Source organism: Haliotis cracherodii, unplaced genomic scaffold, assembly GCF_022045235.1.
Source record: "Haliotis cracherodii isolate W230 unplaced genomic scaffold, xgHalCrac1.p SCAF_5, whole genome shotgun sequence".
Taxonomy (NCBI): domain Eukaryota; kingdom Metazoa; phylum Mollusca; class Gastropoda; order Lepetellida; family Haliotidae; genus Haliotis; species Haliotis cracherodii.
In genome coordinates this window covers 31,040,600-31,060,677 of record NW_027266308.1, presented here as the reverse complement: position 1 = coordinate 31,060,677, position 20,078 = coordinate 31,040,600, and the positions used below count along the sequence as shown (strand labels likewise).

General features: G+C 39.4%; 2 protein-coding genes and 1 long non-coding RNA gene across 3 annotated transcripts; 1 reads left to right on the top strand and 2 right to left on the bottom strand.

The window, feature by feature from the left end:
* Window positions 1–836: 836 nt before the first annotated feature.
* LOC139444027 (uncharacterized) lies at window positions 837–2,757 on the bottom strand. Its single transcript, XR_011651744.1, has 3 exons — window positions 2,550–2,757; window positions 2,173–2,287; window positions 837–1,276 (listed from the first exon to the last, which is right to left on the bottom strand). It is a non-coding gene; the product is annotated as an uncharacterized lncRNA (long non-coding RNA).
* An 84-nt stretch (window positions 2,758–2,841) lies between these two features.
* Window positions 2,842–6,695, top strand: LOC139443122 (ribonuclease H2 subunit C-like). The gene is made up of 4 exons (XM_071224070.1): window positions 2,842–3,000; window positions 4,083–4,151; window positions 5,053–5,216; window positions 6,121–6,695. The coding sequence occupies exons 1-4, from the start codon at window positions 2,862–2,864 to the stop codon at window positions 6,172–6,174; spliced, it is 426 nt and encodes a 141-aa protein (XP_071080171.1). The 5' UTR covers window positions 2,842–2,861; the 3' UTR covers window positions 6,175–6,695.
* Window positions 6,696–8,855: 2,160 nt separating this feature from the next.
* On the bottom strand, window positions 8,856–19,862 carry LOC139443121 (ataxin-3-like). The gene is made up of 7 exons (XM_071224069.1): window positions 19,825–19,862; window positions 17,642–17,806; window positions 13,876–14,012; window positions 12,916–13,070; window positions 11,413–11,646; window positions 10,289–10,474; window positions 8,856–9,556 (listed from the first exon to the last, which is right to left on the bottom strand). Exons 1-7 carry the CDS (start codon window positions 19,846–19,848, stop codon window positions 9,486–9,488), a joined length of 972 nt encoding a protein of 323 aa, XP_071080170.1. The 5' UTR covers window positions 19,849–19,862; the 3' UTR covers window positions 8,856–9,485.
* Between the last annotated feature and the right edge of the window lie 216 nt (window positions 19,863–20,078).

Below are 20,078 nucleotides of genomic sequence, written 5' to 3'. Positions count from 1 at the left end.
TGATGTCACACTAGAAACATTATACCTGAACATTGTTGACGACATTTTTCTAAGACAGAGTTCATGATCAGTGTTTGTTTCTATAGGGGAGCTCAAGAGGATTAAAAATAATGGGTAATAAAGAAATTAGTACCCTCGCATGTGTGTCATACTGATTTTATCAAACTTGTGTAAGAATTCATGTACTACTCGGCTCTCACTAGGAAAATCTAAGAATTCTTACACTTGTTTTGTGAAGTTGTATTTGAACTGGATGCAAATTTTTGGCACCATGGACCTTGAAATGTCCGGGGTCCTGTTTAAAAGTTTACTAGGGATCGACCCCCAAGACATAATGTAAGCTGACAAGAACCTTCAATGAACACTGCCATGTTATTTTGTCAATACTACCCAGGGATGTAGCTGTCCTACAGGAGTGAGTAAGTGTTTTATGTCGCTTGAAGCAATATTCCAGCAATATCAGGGCAGGGGACAACAGAAATAGGCTCCAAACATTGTACCCAAGGGCACGAGAACCAGGGCCTTTGGCATCATGTGGAGGGAATGCATGTATCACTAGACAACCCCACCATCCCATGTCGTGAGGAAATAATGTGGAATTGTTTTCCATCAACTGAGATATGGTTCATATATCTCACAAGCAAGACCCTGTTGGGACCAAGGTGGGACTAGGTCCTCACTACCCAGACTAAATGGTAGGCTTGGTCAGGCTCTGCGACGTATCTGAAGATAATAGTGGATGTAAAATCCAAACACCAAGCAGCCCTTTAAAATAAAGCTGCAAAAGCACGGAGTGTTAAACATGTTGGACACACGTAGAAATACAATAGGGCAACACTCTCATTTATTTACACAAACACATTCACTCAAAACAATCTTACAATGTCGCTAAAGAAAACTCTCAGAATGACATATAAATAAGTCATTAATATAAAAATCAGTTCATAGTGAGGAACCAATTGTACTTCATTTACAGCTATGTCTGTGCAAACTGGTGGATATATGGCACCAACATATTTGATCTCAGTTTTTGAGAAATGTTATAAGTAGGTGTACTTTGCCCTAGACACTTATTTAACATCTTTCAAAATAATACTCTTCTTGACTGTTGGGATTTCTCATGTGTGTTGACATTTATACGCGAATGAGGCCACACAAACACATCTTATCAGATTCTGTTGGTATTTATGACAACTACACATAAATTTTCCAGTGTCCATGGTGATTAATCTGGCACCCTTCAGAGGATCACAATTACATGAATCACACAAATCACCTGAAAAAAACATTGAAAATATCTTAAAATTAAGCGTGATCATATTCACATCAATATACACTGATATAAACTTCTTAGTTTAAAACAGGATCAAACTCCAAGGGTACTTTTGATGAAGCCTTCTCTTGTCCATCATCATCCATAATATTAATATCTGTGTAAAGATTAAACATTTATAAATCATGCAGTCATACATAATGCATATTCCGAAAACAGAATGATTGATAATAGGAGTATTTTTATCTAGAAGATAGATGGTATCATGTAAGCAGGGGCGGTTGGGTAGCCTTGTGGTTAAGTGTTCGCTCACAATGTTGAACACCTGGGTTTGATTCCCGACATGGATACAATGCGTGAAGCCCATTTCTGGTGTCCCCAGCTGTGATAATGCTGGAATATTGCTAAACACGGCATAAAAAGCATTGTGTTTATGCTGTATCATGCTCTGGACAGTTAACATTATAACATCAAATAAGGATATACAGATGTCTTTCCACTAAAGGGCACATAGTTTTAAATCCTTCTAACCAGCAACCAATACATCAATTTGCAGAAGTTTAGACCACTGGAAGATTCACATCTTCTTGGAGGGGTGAAAGGTTGGGTTTGAGACTGTTGTTTGTTTGTTGTTTAACATGTTTAACACCGCACACAGCAATATTCCAGCTTTATGTTGTAGATCGGGTATGGAGCAGACAATCCAGTGATTGACATCATGAACATTGATCTTTGTCATTGGGATATGATGACATGCATCAACCAAGTCGGTGAGTCTGACCCCGATCCCTTTAGTTGCCTCTTACGACAAGCATAGTCGCCCCTTAGGACAAGTATGGGTTGCTGAGACCTAATCTAACCTGGATCTTCACAACTTGTTTGAGACTGTGCCATCTTACCTTTATAATCACTCTTTCTTAAATTCTTCTGTCCGCACAGGTGTCAGACCGGACATTTGTACCTTTTCTATAGGCTTATTTCCTCCAACAGTGACCAACTGCATGTACTTTTGAGCTGTAAGGACAATATTTAATGACAGATTAACTGTATGGTCACCATGATAGTCCATTATGAATACAGCCAAACTGACATAGCATAAATAAAAGTATAATATTTTTTTTAATTATTTACATTATTAGTCATTTCATTTGACATAAAGACTGATAGAAATAGACTAATAATAGCAAACACTTTTCAATACGTTTTTCATTCATGACCATGCATTATTACTAAATATGTTTCCACATTGAAACTTACAATCTCTCTCTCTACTTACTACTTGTCAGGTTATCCCATTCTGGCGTTTCATCTTTCTTTTTCGACTTGTACACTTTATATACGACAATGCCTAACACGTTCCAAGCTGCAAGGAAATACAATGCGCTTTTCCAGTGTATTCGGCTAACTTTTGACGGATCGCCATATCTGTACCGTCTCATTTTTAGCAAAAACACAGACACGTGGTAAATATGTCAACAAACTGGAGGAACACCGGAAGAAGACCGTAATTGTAAAAACACATTTCATTGGTCGGGATTTCCATTCCGGTCTTCAAAGGTGAAGGTCATTTAAAATATATCGCGGGAACATGTCTGTCTACTTGAACACATCATCCGTTCCAGGGGTTGTGGAAGAATCGTGTCATTTGATGCCATTTAACATTGAACATGATGGAAGTGCAAATGTATCTTCATACTTTAAGACGTCAATTAGGGAAGAACAAGAAGGTTAGTGGTCATAGTCCAGACAGCTCAGTGTGGCTCATAGTCATACAATGATTGAACCAGTAATGATTCAGGGACACTCACAGTAGAGCTGGCAAAAAAGATCGATAATCGGAATTATCATCTATGGAAAGAAATATTAACGATTATCGATATGAAAATTAAATTGTGTCATCGATAATATCTTACATAGATCTATACTATTGTGATCAAATAAAGTTTGGATTTACCAAAACAGATATGTTATTGTCAGTAATATTGAACGAAAGTAACTGTTTTTGTAATATCATATAAATGTCCACTAGATCTAAGTAATCCCTGAATAAATGTGTCACCAGTGGAGTGAAATATGTAAATTTCTTTAGGATTTTTTTTTCGTATTTGCCCAAAGATACATCTCATTTATTTATCAATAATATTGATTGATATTTAGTTAACGATTATCAATCTCCATGATATGTAGCCAGCCCCAACTCAGACAGTGTGTACAGGAGCAACTGATAACCAAATACGGCAATTCGTAACTAGATCAGTAACCTATACAGAAACATGTTTCATACCTCAAGTATACTACAGGTGAGCATCTTGTGGGCGTTGTTGAATGAAATCAAATCAAGAATTATGCCTAGTCAGTAATTACACTTAGCAAAAATATTTGGTGTCCAGTGACCATGGTGATATTTGGATATCGATATTCATCATTATCATACTTTAGTGCTGGGAATAATCCAAATTTACTACCTGGGTACCCGATACCCTTTTACCTGGCCCAACCCCTGCACCCGCTATGGTTGGGTACAAGATGTCCATATGGGAATTGTTTTACCCAAGTCCTGGCAAAAACTATTTAGATACACATGAGCTATACTTGTAGTGTAACCATGAAGTTTTATTGTTAATGTCATTAAACACTATCACATGTAAGGATAAGAATTTATGGATGAGCAACTTCTTTTAATTAAGAGCGACAATTAAGAGCGACGTTTCAGTATCACATAACTAACCACTGGTCCGGGTCCTACTCAGGACCCACCTGACCAGAGTTAGCCATCCAAGCCTTATCATACTTATACTTATGTTTCCAGCCCTGACAGCATCCTTTCGAGGTAGACCATTAAATGGACAGGAGGTCACTTTACCAAGCGGATATACAGGTATTGTTGATAATGGTGATTGCATACATTGATTAGTTACAGTGGATGAGCTGGTTTTAAGGGACAGTATGTGGCTTCAAGTATGTCAACGGTTTTATGGGTTTTATAGATCATGCATGAAATAATTTTGTCTGATGTCACATGCACGATTCAATTCTCAAACCAAAAGGATAGAGCTCTGTGCAGATAAAACTGGCTTTAGTCATGTTTTTATTATGTTTTCAAATTGAAGAAAAAGTTTGTTTGTGGACGATACACCAACTGTGCAATCCAATACATATCATAATACCTTGCTCACGATCCGATACATTACATGATACTTGCATGTGCTCTTATCTGTTGTGCGTGAGCCATCTTTTTCATAGACAGAATACCTGTGAAGATTCGGGGTAGAATAGGTCTCCAGCAACCCATGCTTGCCGTAAAAGATGACTATGCTTGTCGTAAGAGGCAACTAACGGGATCGTGTGGTCAGGCTCACTGACTTTTTTTTATGCATGTCATTATCTCATGATGTCAATCACTGGATTGCCTAGTCCAGACTCGATTATTTACAGACTGCCGTCATATAGCTGGAATATTGCTGAGTGCGGCATTAAACAACAAACAAACAATCTAAAGGGCCTCAAGGAATCCAAGACCCCCTTATTTATGAACACTGATTATATGATTATCATACTGAGGTCATCAGTACCAAGTGAAAGTAAATCTGATTGTTGATGGAATACGACTCTTTTAGCATGTTTAGTGTATCATGTGACACATATACATTTTGTTTGGTCTCAATATTGTATCGCCAAAAAAAGTGGTTGATCATTATACCTCTTTGTTTTGCAGGAGACGTAACTAAATGACTCACACAACATGTAAAGTTGTACATAGAGAAATGGTGGTGTTTCAGGTATTGTGGTGAAGGAGAACAGGAAGCCAGTGACAGAAGATGAGGACCGAGACCTCAACATCACACACCGGTTCCAGAAGATGACATATTGGAACTTAGACAAGCTGCCAAGTGCTGATGACCGCTTTGCTCAAGCAATGCAGTGGGCCGACATAGCGAAAGCAGTAAGCATATAATGTACACAGGGAGAATTGAGGAATCATCAATGCAATCACTCTTAAATGTGTCACAGTAAACATTGTAAGGCTAAAGAACTCTTAAAATACTTTGTTCTTTGGGAACATGTTTTAAAGATTTTGTGGGAGTAGACTGTTTTATTGTATATCATTTTTAAAAACTGAAATGGTGATTAACTGAGGTATCAGAATCTTTTTCAAATTTTGTCCCTTTTTTTTCAGTGTTCATGTGAGGGAGTTAAAATGCCAAATAACAAAGCCCATTTATTGTCAGTGATTGGACCGAAGGATGGTCCTGGCTGCCAGAGAAATACTATTGCCTTGGAAAATGATTGACTCTTATAGTTGTCACACAGAAACTATCCTAATGAAATATGACTTCCATATCGAGGTCCATGAGAAATGGACATTTGTTAACTGGTTGGGAGTCGTCATGGAGTTATCTAGGTGTTCTCAAAGTGGGAAATTTGTGCCCATGTCTGCTGCAAATGGCAGTACAAGTTTCCAGTTTAGAATTAATATTGTCCCAACTCAGTAACTAATCTGTAATTTAATGTAATGTTAACGCCTAGCAAGGTTGACTTGTATTTAACTAATAACAGGACCAAAATTAAAAGTTAGTAGTGAATCATTATGTGGAATGCAAAGTATCTTTGATTTGAAGAAAGTGAGAGAGAAAAAATCTACATTTTAGACCAAAGAATAGTTAAGAATCCAAGATAGATATCTGTTCATATTCACTGGCTTAACATGAACTTAGCAACTTGTAGGTACCTTAATTTCATATTAGTTCCCTAGAAAAAAAGTAAGCTTCTTGCTCCATCCTTGTTAATAGGAAAAGATGAAACTTGGGGTCTGAGTCATGTGTTGTATCACGTTATTTCTGCTACAGCTTCACCGTCCTGTGGATGAAGAGAGCAGTCAGAAGAGCGTGACTGGGAAATAGTACTGGCAGTCCTGAGTGATACACAGCAACACTGGACATTAAGACTACAAAGTTGCATGGATGGTGTGCTGATTGTAATCATATTTTTCATGAATGTCGAGTGTGTATCGATGATATTATATTTCAAAGGCGAGACATACTATTTGGGTTATGACTGTCGGCATGATCAGATTGGAATGTATGTTTAAAGTACCAGTTCTGAGTTAATTACAACTGGGAGGCATGAGCAAGACTGGAACAAGACTACTTAATCTATTACTCTTTCAACCTTTTCCTAGTTGTGGACAGCTGACCACGTTCAACAGGCAATAGGTTTATATCACTGCAGTGGCTCCAAAGACTTCCCTTGTCAGCTGTATGTCACATGTATCAGGCATATAATGTATATATCAACATGTGGGTGCCTTGTACAGTGTGTTGGTTTAGGTTCGAGCAGTTGAATATGTCATACAAATATGATGGATGCATTCATCTACAGACAATAAAGCCAACATGGTCAATGCAGTCAGAATTCTTTGTTTTTATTGAGCTAAGTATGATTACATTTACTTACAAATTTACACATGAAATATGCATAGTTTATGAAAGTAACAAAAGTTGAGGTTTTCCAGTTATTCCATTCGAGGGGAAATTCTGAAAATATGACATTGGATGTCACAGGATACACATTTCAAAATCATAAATAATGTAGAAAACAAATAGAATCAATGAATATTATTAAATAAATTATATCCCTTTTGTGACAGAATGTTTACCATTCCAGTTGACCCATGTTGATTGTCATGTCAGCTCACTAAGTTTTCTCAAATATTGAACCAACTGGAAAGTTCAAGAATATTATTCTTTTCTTCCCATTTTAACAAATTTTAGAAAAAAGAACCTCAGTATTGATTTGGAGACAAGAAGACCCCAAAGCAGCACTTTTCTTTATTTAATTTGTTTTTAATTCACTCTACCACTATGCTTTTATCAGTTAGTTCAGAAATAATCTGTAAACCAAGTAACTAAAAAGTCTTCATATTTGAAACTCTTGTGGTAAATGTATGAATACAAATAATTCAAGATAAAGGACATATGAAAATGTGTCCCTCCTGAACACAAATTCAAGACCAAACCATTGTCCTAGTCCAGTTATCAGTAGAAATAATCCACTCCATAAGAATAACACAAATCTAACTTCACAACCAAAAATAGCCCCCAGTTTTGAAATGAAACTTCTCATATGAAATGATCTGAAAAAATAGTACTGAGACAACTGAATGCTCCAAAAAGTTCCTTGCTGTTGAAGGATAAAGAATATAAAGGTTTGTATAAAGTGGGTCTAACTTTCAGGAACACTATAATGAAAACACCAAGGCAGTTTAGGACCAAAGTCATCTCTGAAACTGTGAATGATAAATCACAGAGTTGACATACTGAACACATGACTACTACACGTAATTTGCAGTGTTCAAAATTAAGCATGCAAAGCAAGGGTCCGTGTTATAACCCTTACATTAAACTTTAGGGGGCTCTAGAATCAAGTATTGGAATACCTCAAGGACCCAGGACTCCCCTTTATTTTGAACACTGCACACCTATACTAATAATCACACAATATAAACTGCTTGGTGGAAAATATCTGGTGAACGCATATAAAATTATTCTAAAATAGATTTCTGTTGTTGAAAAACATTACTATGTACAATTGAAACACTAGTCCAATTACACTTTTCATACATCAACAAAACAAAACTTTTATGAATACAAACAGAGCTCTCTTTACCTTGCAGCAAAAAGATTACACTCTAAATATGACAGTGAAATGCCAACATTAGTAAAATAATTGCAAATAACACTTGTTAAAACATTAAGTCAAGTTGATCAACAACATCACCATTACGTCAATGGGATGATAGGACCGACGGTCACATGGCTGTGAGTTGGGGATAATTTACTTAGGAATATTAATGTTTTCTGGTGATGTAGGATATTTAACAGAATATTTGGTTAATCTTGTGAAATAACTTGTTTGGCTGACCACTCAATGAGATTAAGATCATGTGAATATTAGTCAAATAGCCTCTATATCCCTTTCACAACCAATCTGGGATTGTACTCTTTGTTTTGCAGAGCTTGAAATGCTGGCTTTTTCGTTTACAATAGATAGTCCAGGACTAAACAACCGCCGACCATCTTTTGCCCTAGACTCGCTGCTCATATTTAGTTAAATATGAGGAATTAGTAACAATATTGTGCAATACCAGGGACTTTATATACAAAATGCCCTGATTTTACTCACTGAATACTGCTGACTTTATATTTCCGTGTACTGAACCTGCAACCTTTGTATCTGTAGCTGTGAGTGAACCACAAGGTGACAGAGACACTTATAAATCTCAATGCTCTTAAGAATCTCTTTTTCAAGTACATGTAGGCCAGCAAGCTATATTTTATGCACGTTTCCTAAGGTTCATTCATCAAAAGTATGTTTGAAACATCAAATTGTTGATAAATGTTGTCTCAGATTTTTCTTTCAGTTTATAAGTAAGACAAAACACTTGCCCTCAGGATTTTTTAAATGTCACGATTTTATCCTACACATAAAAAGAACTATTAACCTACTTAATAAGAGTCTCCGTGTGATAACAGGGTTTTACCTTGACTTACAAAAGTAAGTACTTATTACTCCCCAATACTCCCCAATACTCCCCAATAAGTAATTTAAAGGGTCCATTGCTGGATTTTTAAGGGTCTGTAAAGTTATGAATGGTGTAGTGTACTGTACGTTTTGATAATACCCTCAAAAGCCATACTTGTATTACAAACTGGTATCTGTTGCTCCAAGGATATATATATGGATTTGCTGTAGTTCATATGATCTCTGGGAAATGTCACTCTCAGACTTGGGTGCTGGTTATAATTTGACCAGGGCTCATACATTTTAACACATTTAACACTTTCTGTTATTACCTAATCTTGTTTATCAATGCCGCACATTACCATGTAATTTGGAACTTAAACATGTTACACAATTCTATTTTGGATTTTGATTATCAGTGACCTCATATTAAGGTGTTGCATATCACTTACAAGTTTCTAACACAGCAGTTTTTACAATAGTAACTCGGTTTAGCTTGAGAATTATCAAGTAATTCATCCCTGAAGTGTTGAGTTGCATTATGTGGTCAGTAGAGACGGTCACCATCGTCAGTGTCTCTCTATAGATGCCATGTCAGTCTACAAACAGCTGATGGCACCAATGCTGGTATGCCATCTATCACAGATGCATTCTACTTAAGAAACACGGTTGACACTATAAACAGCCGTCATCATGCCTGCTCCCCCTGCTGCATCGACATCTCCACCGCTCTCTTCAACATGGCTTCTTCACTCAGATCATCTGAAACACAGAGTGGATTTGGAAATGGTAATCTCATCCTACTGGGTATCCACTCACAAAGTCACTTGCCGAAGAACACCACATGTCCTACATGTGTTTCAGTGTTGAGCAGGACCGATACCCTAGAACCTGTCTGGCAGCCCAGCTGCTAAATGTGGACTTGCATGCAACTACTCCCTGTGACCAATGTTGTTTAACTTCACCTGATTTGTGACCTGTGTGCAGTGCACAGGACCATGTGCAACCAGATATACCATTATCTTCATTAACTCCAAGTCCTTAGGAACATGGGCATATATAGAGTTACACATGTCAGTAGTTTGAGTGTGGAAGCCATTGTCATGAATATTCCAGCAATGTCACAGCAGTGTGTAAATGAAGTTTAGGCAAGGAAAAGCAGTGGTTGATAGAGCAACAATCCATGCCACACAGCCAGGTCACAGTCTGACCATCAACTCAAAAGACATGTTAAACATATCCCTTAGACAGGGCTAGAAATTAATTTCATATTCACAAATCTTCACAAATGATCTGCTACAGAATTGCCATTTTGTTTACCAAAAGGGTAAAAGTGATTGCCACAAGTCCTTCCAAAATTTTAGTCTCAGACTAGCATACTTCATATTTCAAACCCTCTTGGGTGTGTGAAAAATCCTAAATAATTTGCTTCTACATTAGCATTATATTGCCAGGACACACTAGGTGTATTCCCTTGATGGATAGATGACTCACCCTCGCTAGCTGGTGTAGTTTCTGTTTGGTTCGGTGTGGACGGAGTATTATCAACCTTGCTGAGAAATGCCAACCTCTTCTGCCTCAACTCTTCCTGAGTGGGAGTGGGGGCACCTGCTGTGCTTGTGCCAGGCTGTTCACTCAACAGTCTCGGGCCCACACTCACCTCATCATCCACTATATAACCTGATGAAACAATTAATGTCTTATTACACAATTTGCCATGAGAAATAAATCTTGCAGGAAATCGAACTATTGGCCTCCCCTGCTTCCTACTCACAAAGACAATGTCTACAAGAGACTGGGGGGTCAGTGGTTGATAGAGTGGGGGATGCTTTGTGCCACAGTTTACTATTTTCCAGCTAATGCATGACAGCGTCAAAAGAATAAAACTTGTGCCAGGCTATTTTTAATCCACAGGGTTCAAATAAATGAGTGAGTGAGCATGGTTTTACATGATTTTAGCATTAGTCCAGCAAATATTAGTATCACTGCAGGGGAATTATCACAAACCTAATGCCTCATTTACCTATAGTATAGTAGGTATCTTGCTATCTCATCATCTCATGAGGTACTTCTTTCAAGTGAGACCTGCTTTGAGATTTTACATTTGTATTGTACAAACAGCCTTTTAATATACATCTAATGTTGATTTTTGACAGGCTAAAAGTCGCAATGTTTTTCACCTTTTCGAACCTGCAACCTCGCATATCATGTTTTGCATTGTAACCGACTGTTTTCCCACTGAACCACCTTGGCTGGTGTGAAAGTGTGTTCAAGCTTACATGTTATGACTTCAGTTGTCTGCATGCTGCACACAATCTTTCTCTTGCCCGCTGTCATCAAATTCGTTTTACACCTTGTGTACAGTATTATATCACTAAAAGGTATCCCAATGTTTTCTTATTCTTTCTGGTATTTCTTTCGTTATGACGGTTTAAAAGTACAAGGGTTTTCACAAGCTCAAGGTTTTACATTTTCAACCCAAACCAAGGAATGTTTTAACTATAACATAAAGGGGTTTAAACCTGAGTCATAACCATGATTAGTCTACTTAGTACTTTGCCCCTCATAAAATAATGGAGGACAGCATTTTAAAAATAAATTCAGAACTATTCCAATACCCTGCATGCTCATCTTTAAAGCCTGTTGTAACATCGTGTCATCATTCTCGACTAGTCTGCGACTCTCCTCAATGGCACGCTGCAGTTCCATGTCCCCATCCCCTGATTGGTCAGAGGTTTCAGCTGCCTCGTTTATAAGGGTAGGTTTGATTGGCTGAACTGCAGGGATCATTTTTAAGAGCTGATCTGCCTCGCTGTTTGGTAGTTTGCCTACTATGATGTATATAGCATAGCCTGAAGAAAAAAGCAAATAAAACCACTGACATAATTATAAATCATGTTATTATAAGAGTGAGTGAGTTCTGTAAACAATGCTTTGAACAATATTCCAGTTATATCAGAGCATGTCAGCCGAAATTTGCGAGGAAAGCCCAAAGTGATTCAGGTCTTCAATGTTTACCACTTTGGTGAAACCCATGAGAATAGGTATGGTGCTGACAAACCTAGAAACATAATCTGGATGAACCAGGATTTGAACCCACGAGGTAAAGGTTTCTGGTTTGCGCAAGGGATGCAACTCTGTACAGCAAATTGTGGTGCCTTAGACAAATGGACAACCATTGGTTAATAAAGGAAAATAATGGAGCACCAATTGTTGGTGAATGATATTTAATAGGTGATAGTACATAAATTCAATTTGGATCAATAATAAAAGTGTTCAAACAAATAAAACCTTCTTATGCAATGTTTCATTTAATAAGTTCAACTTTTCAGTTTTTCATTCTCTTAAATTATTTTTCCTATATGTCATGTTTAACATTTCAAAACATAGAGTATTAGGTCAAATGGAATTAGAACCGTACTTAACATGCTTAAATGTCAGTTAGTCTTTTGCAAATTCCTCATCCGTATATATTGTATGTACAGGACATGTGATCAACCAGCTGTTATAATGTTTAAGAAAGCCCAAACTGATGCAGGTTTTAGACATTAATCACTTTGGTGAAACCCATGAACACTTGTATGGTCCTGGAAAACCTAGAAACATAATCAGGGTGAACCTGGGATTCGAAACCCATCAGAGCTTTGTTTTTTGCACACATGAAGAACAGCGAATCATGGTGCCTCTGACGACTGGGCCACATGTGCAACCCGAGTATCAAGGATGTTTTACTGAAGGTGAGACGAGATGAAATGGGGTTTAACGTCGCGTTCAAGAATACATCAACTTATATAGTGACGTGCATGTGGATTCTTGTACCAGTCCTGACTTATGCCGGTTTTTCAGTGCTAACCCACTGAGATACCATGCCACATTTGTCTTTAACTTGAACACCCTAATCACACAGTCTACTAACACCAAGCCAACCAGTCTTTGTTTTATCCCCTTAATGCCCAGCACCAGGCAGGGAGACAACAAGTACCATCTTTTTTTATGTCTTTTGGTATGATGCAGCTGGGTATTGAACCACCGACATTCCGCTCTCAGATCAGACGCTATATCCACTAGATTTGCTTTAAGGCTCAGATTAACACATTTTAACTAAATAAAATGCTACCCACCCTCTTGCTGCAGCTGTGTAAGAAAGAGTGAGAGGTATGTGTCTGAAATGAGCTCTGGCCCTGTGAGGAGGGAGTTGAGATTGAACCACTGGTGACCCAGTTTCCGGACACTGAACCAGTGTTGCTTGAAGTTACATATGTAGGCTTCTTCATGGCTGAAAATAATACAACAGTACATTGGATAAAAAATACCTCATTACAGTAAAACCTACTGACACACATTTCAGTGAGAACAAATTGTAGTTTGACTGTTATTCTATGAAAAGGTTTTCGGTCCCAATTGCAGGGATCGATGCTCATGATGTCAATCACTGGATTGTCTGGTCCAGACTCGATTATTAACAGATCACCATCCTATAGCTGGAATATTGCTGCGTGCGGCATTGAACAACAAACAAACAAACAAATCATTGAGCAAACATTAGTCATGGAAACTCTTATCATCTGCACATTCTACATCACATATTCAGTCAGTTTAGCATCCCAGTGAATCCATTAATCTGAACAGTTTTCAGTGAAGTAACCATCATTAACATAGGTCCAGATTAATGAAATGGTATTTTTTCATAACATGAGGGAAGTACCTTAATTTCAATGGATGGATTTCTTTGTTATTCACATTTTACTTCATCTGACTGTTAGGCGGAGTCAACTGTATGCATATTGCTGAACCAGCGTTAGAAACTGGCACTAGTACTGTAGTCCTTGACAAACTGCCCAATAGTTAAGGTATCATAAGGACTAGTAGAAATTTGAAACTTTTAAGTGTTTTGCTATATGTTATCATTAATGTTAGTTTCTACGTCTGGCTTTAACACTTCTTAACATTACACAGGATATCTTGCTGAAACCAATACTTTGGAATCTAAGCAACTATACATTTAGTTTATACATACTGTTTGAAACAAAGGAACAGCTTTTTCGGCTATGTATGTTTGTATGTTTCCTGTTCATGCTCACATTGGCTCTCTGCGAGCTTGTATTGCGATGCCATCTTGGCTGTTATAGGGCACCAAGTCGAGTCCCCATACACGTAAGGCCTCTTGGATTACTTGGATAGAGAAGAAACCACTGTCATCAAAATTGGTTGATGGTTGCTGGAATTGTCAAAAATATTTCACTGAACAGGGTATATCCATCATAATTATTCAATGTACAAAATGCATAATAATGAATGAAAAGAACATTCAAACATTGATGGAAATAAAACATTTGCAATTTGAAATCATGTATATGAGCATTGAGAAACTTAATGTTTTTTCATTAGGATGAAAAATGGACAAAAGAACATCAGATTCTGTTTGACATCGTTTAACAAGGATCTAAGTTAAACGATGCAGGCTCACTGTGAGGTTAGGTGAACTAGTAAGTTCCTAGATATTTTTTACATTTGTTTACTTATCCTGCATTACTCATAATTGCATTACTATTTGTTCTTGACAGAGAAAAAAGCTGTGTGAAGATCTTTGCTGTTCCAACTAGCTGAGAGGCCAACCCTATCACACGGCTCCCATGTGACCAGGGGAAGTGACGTCACAGATCCTCACATTACTCTGGAGTCCGGAACATCGGAAGGAATCGTGGGGAGGCAGCTCTGCAACGGGTGGGGTCTTGTTGTTTTTCCCTGCAAAAGCTCTTGAGGGGTAGCCACTTGTCGTCATATAGACTTCCGGTGGTTGGGTGATGAGCCATCGTGATGGCCTTCGCTGCTCTGGCCAAGTAACCTTTAGCGTTCAGTGCTCTTTGTAGATGGACCAGACATGGATTGGGACATGGAAATATGGTCCTCGAGGTCCCGGCTGATGAAGCACATTGTGTGCCTGGATCGGTGATCGCAGAAGCCTGATTGTGGTCATCATGAATTAACGTGGGCGCGCCAGGTTGAAAGCGTTGAGGTTTTGTATCATCCTGTGTCTGTCCGAGTCGTTCTACGGGACAAGGAAGATGGGTGAGTAGAAGCCTGGTGCTAAGACTGGGGTGGAGGTCACAGTCGTGTGTGTCTGGTGATTCACTTAGAGTCATTGCGGTCACCACCACCGCCCTTGGAGTGGTCGTGGCAGGATTAGTACGAGCCCGAGGACTTTCCTTTGCCTCTGCCTCTACCCCCAAAAATTAAGGCGGAGCTCTGCCCTGGGGCTGGAGAGTGTTGCTTCATGGCTGGTAGGAGGCCGGCTGTGATACCATAGCCAGGGCCTTGAGGGTAGTGTCGTCCCGGATGAAGGCTGAAACTCAGGGGGGAGACCTGTCCATTATAAAGGTCAGAAGTAGACCAGGGTTGACGAAGCAGGTCCCTCTTGAATTCTGGGTCCCAATCAGGCAGAGCAAGGTTGCCTTGGCGCCGCGTGGTAGTGAGTTCTATCAGAGGGGCTCGCATATGGAAACGCATATGCTCGACCTGCCGTTGAAGGTAGGATAAGATGGTGGTAAGATGGTGGTAAGGTGGTCTATCCGGTGTGGATAATCCTCCGACAGTTCCTGGAGAACGGCTCTGGAGGTCGACGAAGTGAGAGTGTCTTGAGAGAGCAAGGAATCTCTGTCTCCACATAAGCTAGGTTGTTGTCGGAAACTTGTACTGAGTTGGGACGGTTGGAACTGGTCATACAATGGAGATCCTCAGACAATTGAGACACTCCATCATTGCAACCTGGAGAGAGGGTGGATCGGAAAATCGCTCCGTCTGTTGCCCGGAGCTCTATAGGATGGAGTCAAGGGCCGAGATCATATCCTTGATCAAAGGATCCGGTGGGAGTGATGTAGGGTCTGATCTTAAATTGATCTCTATTCCAGGGGACGGAGCGACTGCCTCATGTCTGTCCTCCAACTAGTCTGCTACCTGGTCTAGCCCAAGATGGGACTTGCCGTCAGTGGGAGTGTCATCATAGCATGGGACAAAGTCACCCTCCGAAGAGTGGTATCTGCTGGAGCGTCTAAGGAGGAGAGTGGCTCCTAGATTGGTGAGTCCGGCGAGATGAGCGACTGTCACTCCAACAAGAGGATGTACTGGGCAAAGCAGAGTCCAAGGAGTAATGGGAGGTAGACGATAGATTGACGACCGGTAGCAGAGAGGGCGTCTGTATAGGTGTCCGACAAGGCTTGCCTCAGAGAGGCGATACAGTAAGAGGCGCTGGAGGTGGTACGGGCTAATGGTTAGGCACCATCTTCATGCGCTTTGAGAGATGCATGTATAGGCGCTGGGGTCGAGGCTGAGTCAGAAGGTGTTGGCGTCTGTTGCATGGCCCGCAAGTACTGGAGGAGAGAGGTGTCCATCTTAGGCGAGTGGGATGTAGGTGGGGGCGCCTGTTGGAAGCCATAGAACAAGGGCGTCTGTCCGGTGGACTGAAAAGCATCTGGAAGGAGAGTTCCACGCGGAGCGTCATGGTGGTGGTCACCGCCGTGAAGATAGATGTGGTGGTGGTCATCAGGGTCCTCTGGGAAGAGACTGAGACCGAGGGGTCCGACATCATGGCAACAGTGGAGGCTGGCGAGTTTTTCCGAGGTAGCCGACGAAGCAGCCCTCTTAGTAGGCAAAGTCTCGGAAGTGACGGACATCTTACGTTGGAATTTCCTTGCCTGCTGCGATCTCCACTTTTAGGACACACTGATGTATTGCCGGAAAGCTGTGGGGGAAAGCGAGAGACTTTCTTTTCATGGAGAAGCCTGGAGGCATGGAGATATACAATTAAGGAACAAAGGGTGGGGATCCCATGCCGACTTATTACGCCGGCTCTTGGAACAGGATGGCATGTTATCTGCAATGAAGCAGTGAAAAATCACAATGCATCCCCGCCCGATTTGTTTTCACACTATGTGGGTTTATGAAACAAATATTACAAAAAACGTAAGACAACATACACTGACAAAACAGTATATTTGCAAAGGTACGGCAATGATGTGGTACCAGACAAGAAGAATATAGCATGTAAGCCAGTTTATAACCACGTGTCCACGTAAAATATCCAAGATGGCTACTTGAAACAACAGGACAACTTGGATTACCGATGTTTTCTTTTTTTAGAAAACGCCAGCAGGTGTCAAACACATGCACATGTTAATAACATAGAATTACAAAGATACAAACCATATGCACAACACAGGCACAAAGAACATCAACACATGAAGCAAAAACGTGAGGGTTTGAACAAGTTTATGCTACAGATCAAAAACAGGTCTTCACTCAGCAAGTGACAAGAGTAACATGCTGATCTGTGACATCACTTCCCCTGGTCACATGGGAGCTGTGTGATAGCTAGTTGGAACAGCTTCTTCAAGCAAATATCTTCACATAGCTCTTTTCTATGAGAGCAGTAATAAGCATTAAGGAGTAATGCAGGATAAGTAAAAAATACAGGGTTTAACATCCCATTCATGATTATTGCACTTGTATAGTAATGTGCATGCATATGTGTGTGTTTGCGTTCATCTGTTTGTACTAGTCTAGAGTATTGCCTGTTTTATCGTGCTAGCCCACTGAGACGCCACGCCACAAACATGAAGACTTGGTGTTTTGGTCAGCACCACAGGTTTGATCAGCCTTGGACACTGTTGTCCATTCACAGTGTTGTAGGCAGAGTGTATAATGTGAACATGATGAAAAGTGTCATGCTGGTTATCGTGATGCACAAGTGCACTTCCAGTTCACACAAACAATAGTTAGGATGCAGAAAATAAGTAAACTGCCCCAACATGGCCAAGGGTATCACAAAACTTAAGAGTAAGATGTGTCTACCTCGAGGAACTGCTGGTACTCCACTGAGTGCAGTCCTCCCTCCGCCATGAAGCTCCTCTCCTTCTCATCAAGGCTCTGAGCTATCTGGGCCAGATCGACAGGGGAAAAGTATTGGCCCTGTAGCAGGCCATTGAGACAATGCTGTGCACATAGTGATCCCTCTTGCTGGAAGGTAAAAAAAACCAAATTTCATTCTCAAACAGCGTTTTCTATTATAGAATTATCATGTTAATGATATCATACAATGACACACCAGATACATGTTATAAGTAAACATGAGACTGCTATCAGTATTTTTACATCCATATAATCATAATCACTGTGGCATGGAAACTATGGAGTCTTGATCTGACAAACCAATGACTGAAAACATAAATAATGCAGTCAGGTTGTATCTCACAATGTGGTGATGGAAATTAACACTAAAAACAAACAAGCTCACCTGGCTAGTGGGACTTTTTATCTGCTAGCCTTGCAAATAAGAAGACTTTCAATCTTAAAGATTCGAAAAGTTGTGCCAAATGTCAAGTGCTGCAATTTGACAGGGGGAATCGAGAGGACGATATATAACTTACAGCATATGTCAAAGAACTTACAGGCCCTAAGGACTAGTACAATTATAATTTTATTAGCCCAAGGTAATTTTTGCTAGCCTCGGGCCTACAGGTGAGCATAAATTTCATTCCCTGCAATAAGTAATCAGGGTACTGGGGACCTTTTCTGTTATCATAATGGTTTCTAACCTGTGTCTCCACTGAGAACACATGATGGTGAACATATGTCATGAAAACAGCACCTGTACCCAAAATCAACCCCTGGCAAACATCCACTAACGTTTTAATGGAATACAAACTTACAAACTTATTACGATCTCACATACCATGTATGCATTGTTTCAGTGCAGATGCTAGATCCCTATTCAAGTAAGTGATTAGCTTAATAAATATATTATCAATACTGGGGGTACATTGCCCCTATAGTTCCAGTGAAACATGAATTAATGCATATTATCTGAGTATCAGTCATAGTATCACTACCAGTTACACAGTTAATTAGAAGTTTTAAATAAGATAAAAAAAATATGAGGAACTAGGCTTGAGTAAATTGGAAGTCATAGCAAATTTGAGTGAGTCAACTTTACTTGTGTGCTGAAACCTTTGAAGACATTTTTCATGCAGATCAATCTAGCTACATGATGACCCAAACTACAAAGAGACAATGTCTTGTTTCACACGCTTTGCAAGCTTGAAGCTAAGCTAATGAGTTATTCTAATTAGCCAAGACTTTATTGAGGGAACATGGGTGCTATAAAAAAATTTAATTGCACATTTACCAAGTGAACTGCATTCGAGTGTTTACCTCTAAGCACAGTAGCCATTTTCCTCAAATTACATTGGATTAATTCGTTCAAAGAGATAGCAAACCCATACCCAAATTCAGAACTAACCCTAGGGATTGTAAAGGAGTGTCCTCCGCTAAGAATAGTAACGTAATGTTACATTGGCAAGTGGTACACAACCCTAAGGATGGTGAAGGGATGTTTTGAATGGAAAGATGTACCTAAGATTGAAACGATCCTTGATCGGAAAGTGGATGCGGGTAAGGGATAGACATGGGGGTAACTGACCTAAACCTGCAGGAATCTAAAAGGCATGAGACATCTTTGAGCATAGCGAAGCAATAGCGGCAGCCTGAGGCAATTGGCACTTACACATATGCTGCAACTGTTGCCCAGACACGAAATTGGTTGCAAATCTACTCTTATAATTGCTTGGCTTCAACACAACTACCTTACATTCAATGAACACGATATTTGACAAAAAGAAAGAAATTTCCTTTGTCATGTTCAAAGTATTCAGTGCCATCATGATTCATTATGATCATGCCTTTTGGACATTAGCGTTTTAGTTTCGTACATTCAGTCCCTGTTTACTGGGCCGGAAGCTCAAATGTCGTTAGGCAGGCTTTTAGTACTTTATAATGTTCAATCAATTTAGGCTTACCTTGCTTAAAAGTAAACACAAACTATTAAAATATCATGACACATGCCAGTTCCGGATGTCATTTAAACTGTGTTTGAAAACATCCAGTAAACATTCAATGGACTTCCAATAACTAGAATATACCAAGCCATGAAAAATAGAATTATAACTTCACACAAAATTACACTCGACAATACACACCTTCTCGTGAAAAATAGCATCCATGACTGTCAACAAAAAATACCGGAAGCGGAAAAACTATAATAATCTGGGACAGTCTATTTGTTAGTCCATCTTAACCAGGATATTCCAAACTAATCTTTAGGTCCACTCTTTCAGTATAGACGATACTTTAACAAAACGTTATGCTTATGTATACGCAATAGTGGACCATCATAGTATAGCTACAAATAATTGCTCAATTTGCTCAGAAGACAATATTACACATTCACTTG

Excerpts from the sequence above, each read along its gene's own strand:
- LOC139443121 (XM_071224069.1), bottom strand. The coding sequence starts at position 19,848 with ATGGATGCTATTTTTCACGAGAAG. Across the intron at positions 11,647-12,915 it reads TACACAGCTGCAGCAAGAGG|GCTATGCTATATACATCATA; the intron begins GTGGGTAGCATT and ends TTTTTTCTTCAG. Across the intron at positions 9,557-10,288 it reads AACTACACCAGCTAGCGAGG|ATGATCTGAGTGAAGAAGCC; the intron begins GTGAGTCATCTA and ends TCTGTGTTTCAG.
- LOC139443122 (XM_071224070.1), top strand. The coding sequence starts at position 2,862 with ATGTCTGTCTACTTGAACACATCATCCGTTCCAGGGGTTGTGGAAGAA. Across the intron at positions 4,152-5,052 it reads TTTACCAAGCGGATATACAG|GTATTGTGGTGAAGGAGAAC; the intron begins GTATTGTTGATA and ends GTGGTGTTTCAG. Across the intron at positions 5,217-6,120 it reads GGGCCGACATAGCGAAAGCA|CTTCACCGTCCTGTGGATGA; the intron begins GTAAGCATATAA and ends TTTCTGCTACAG.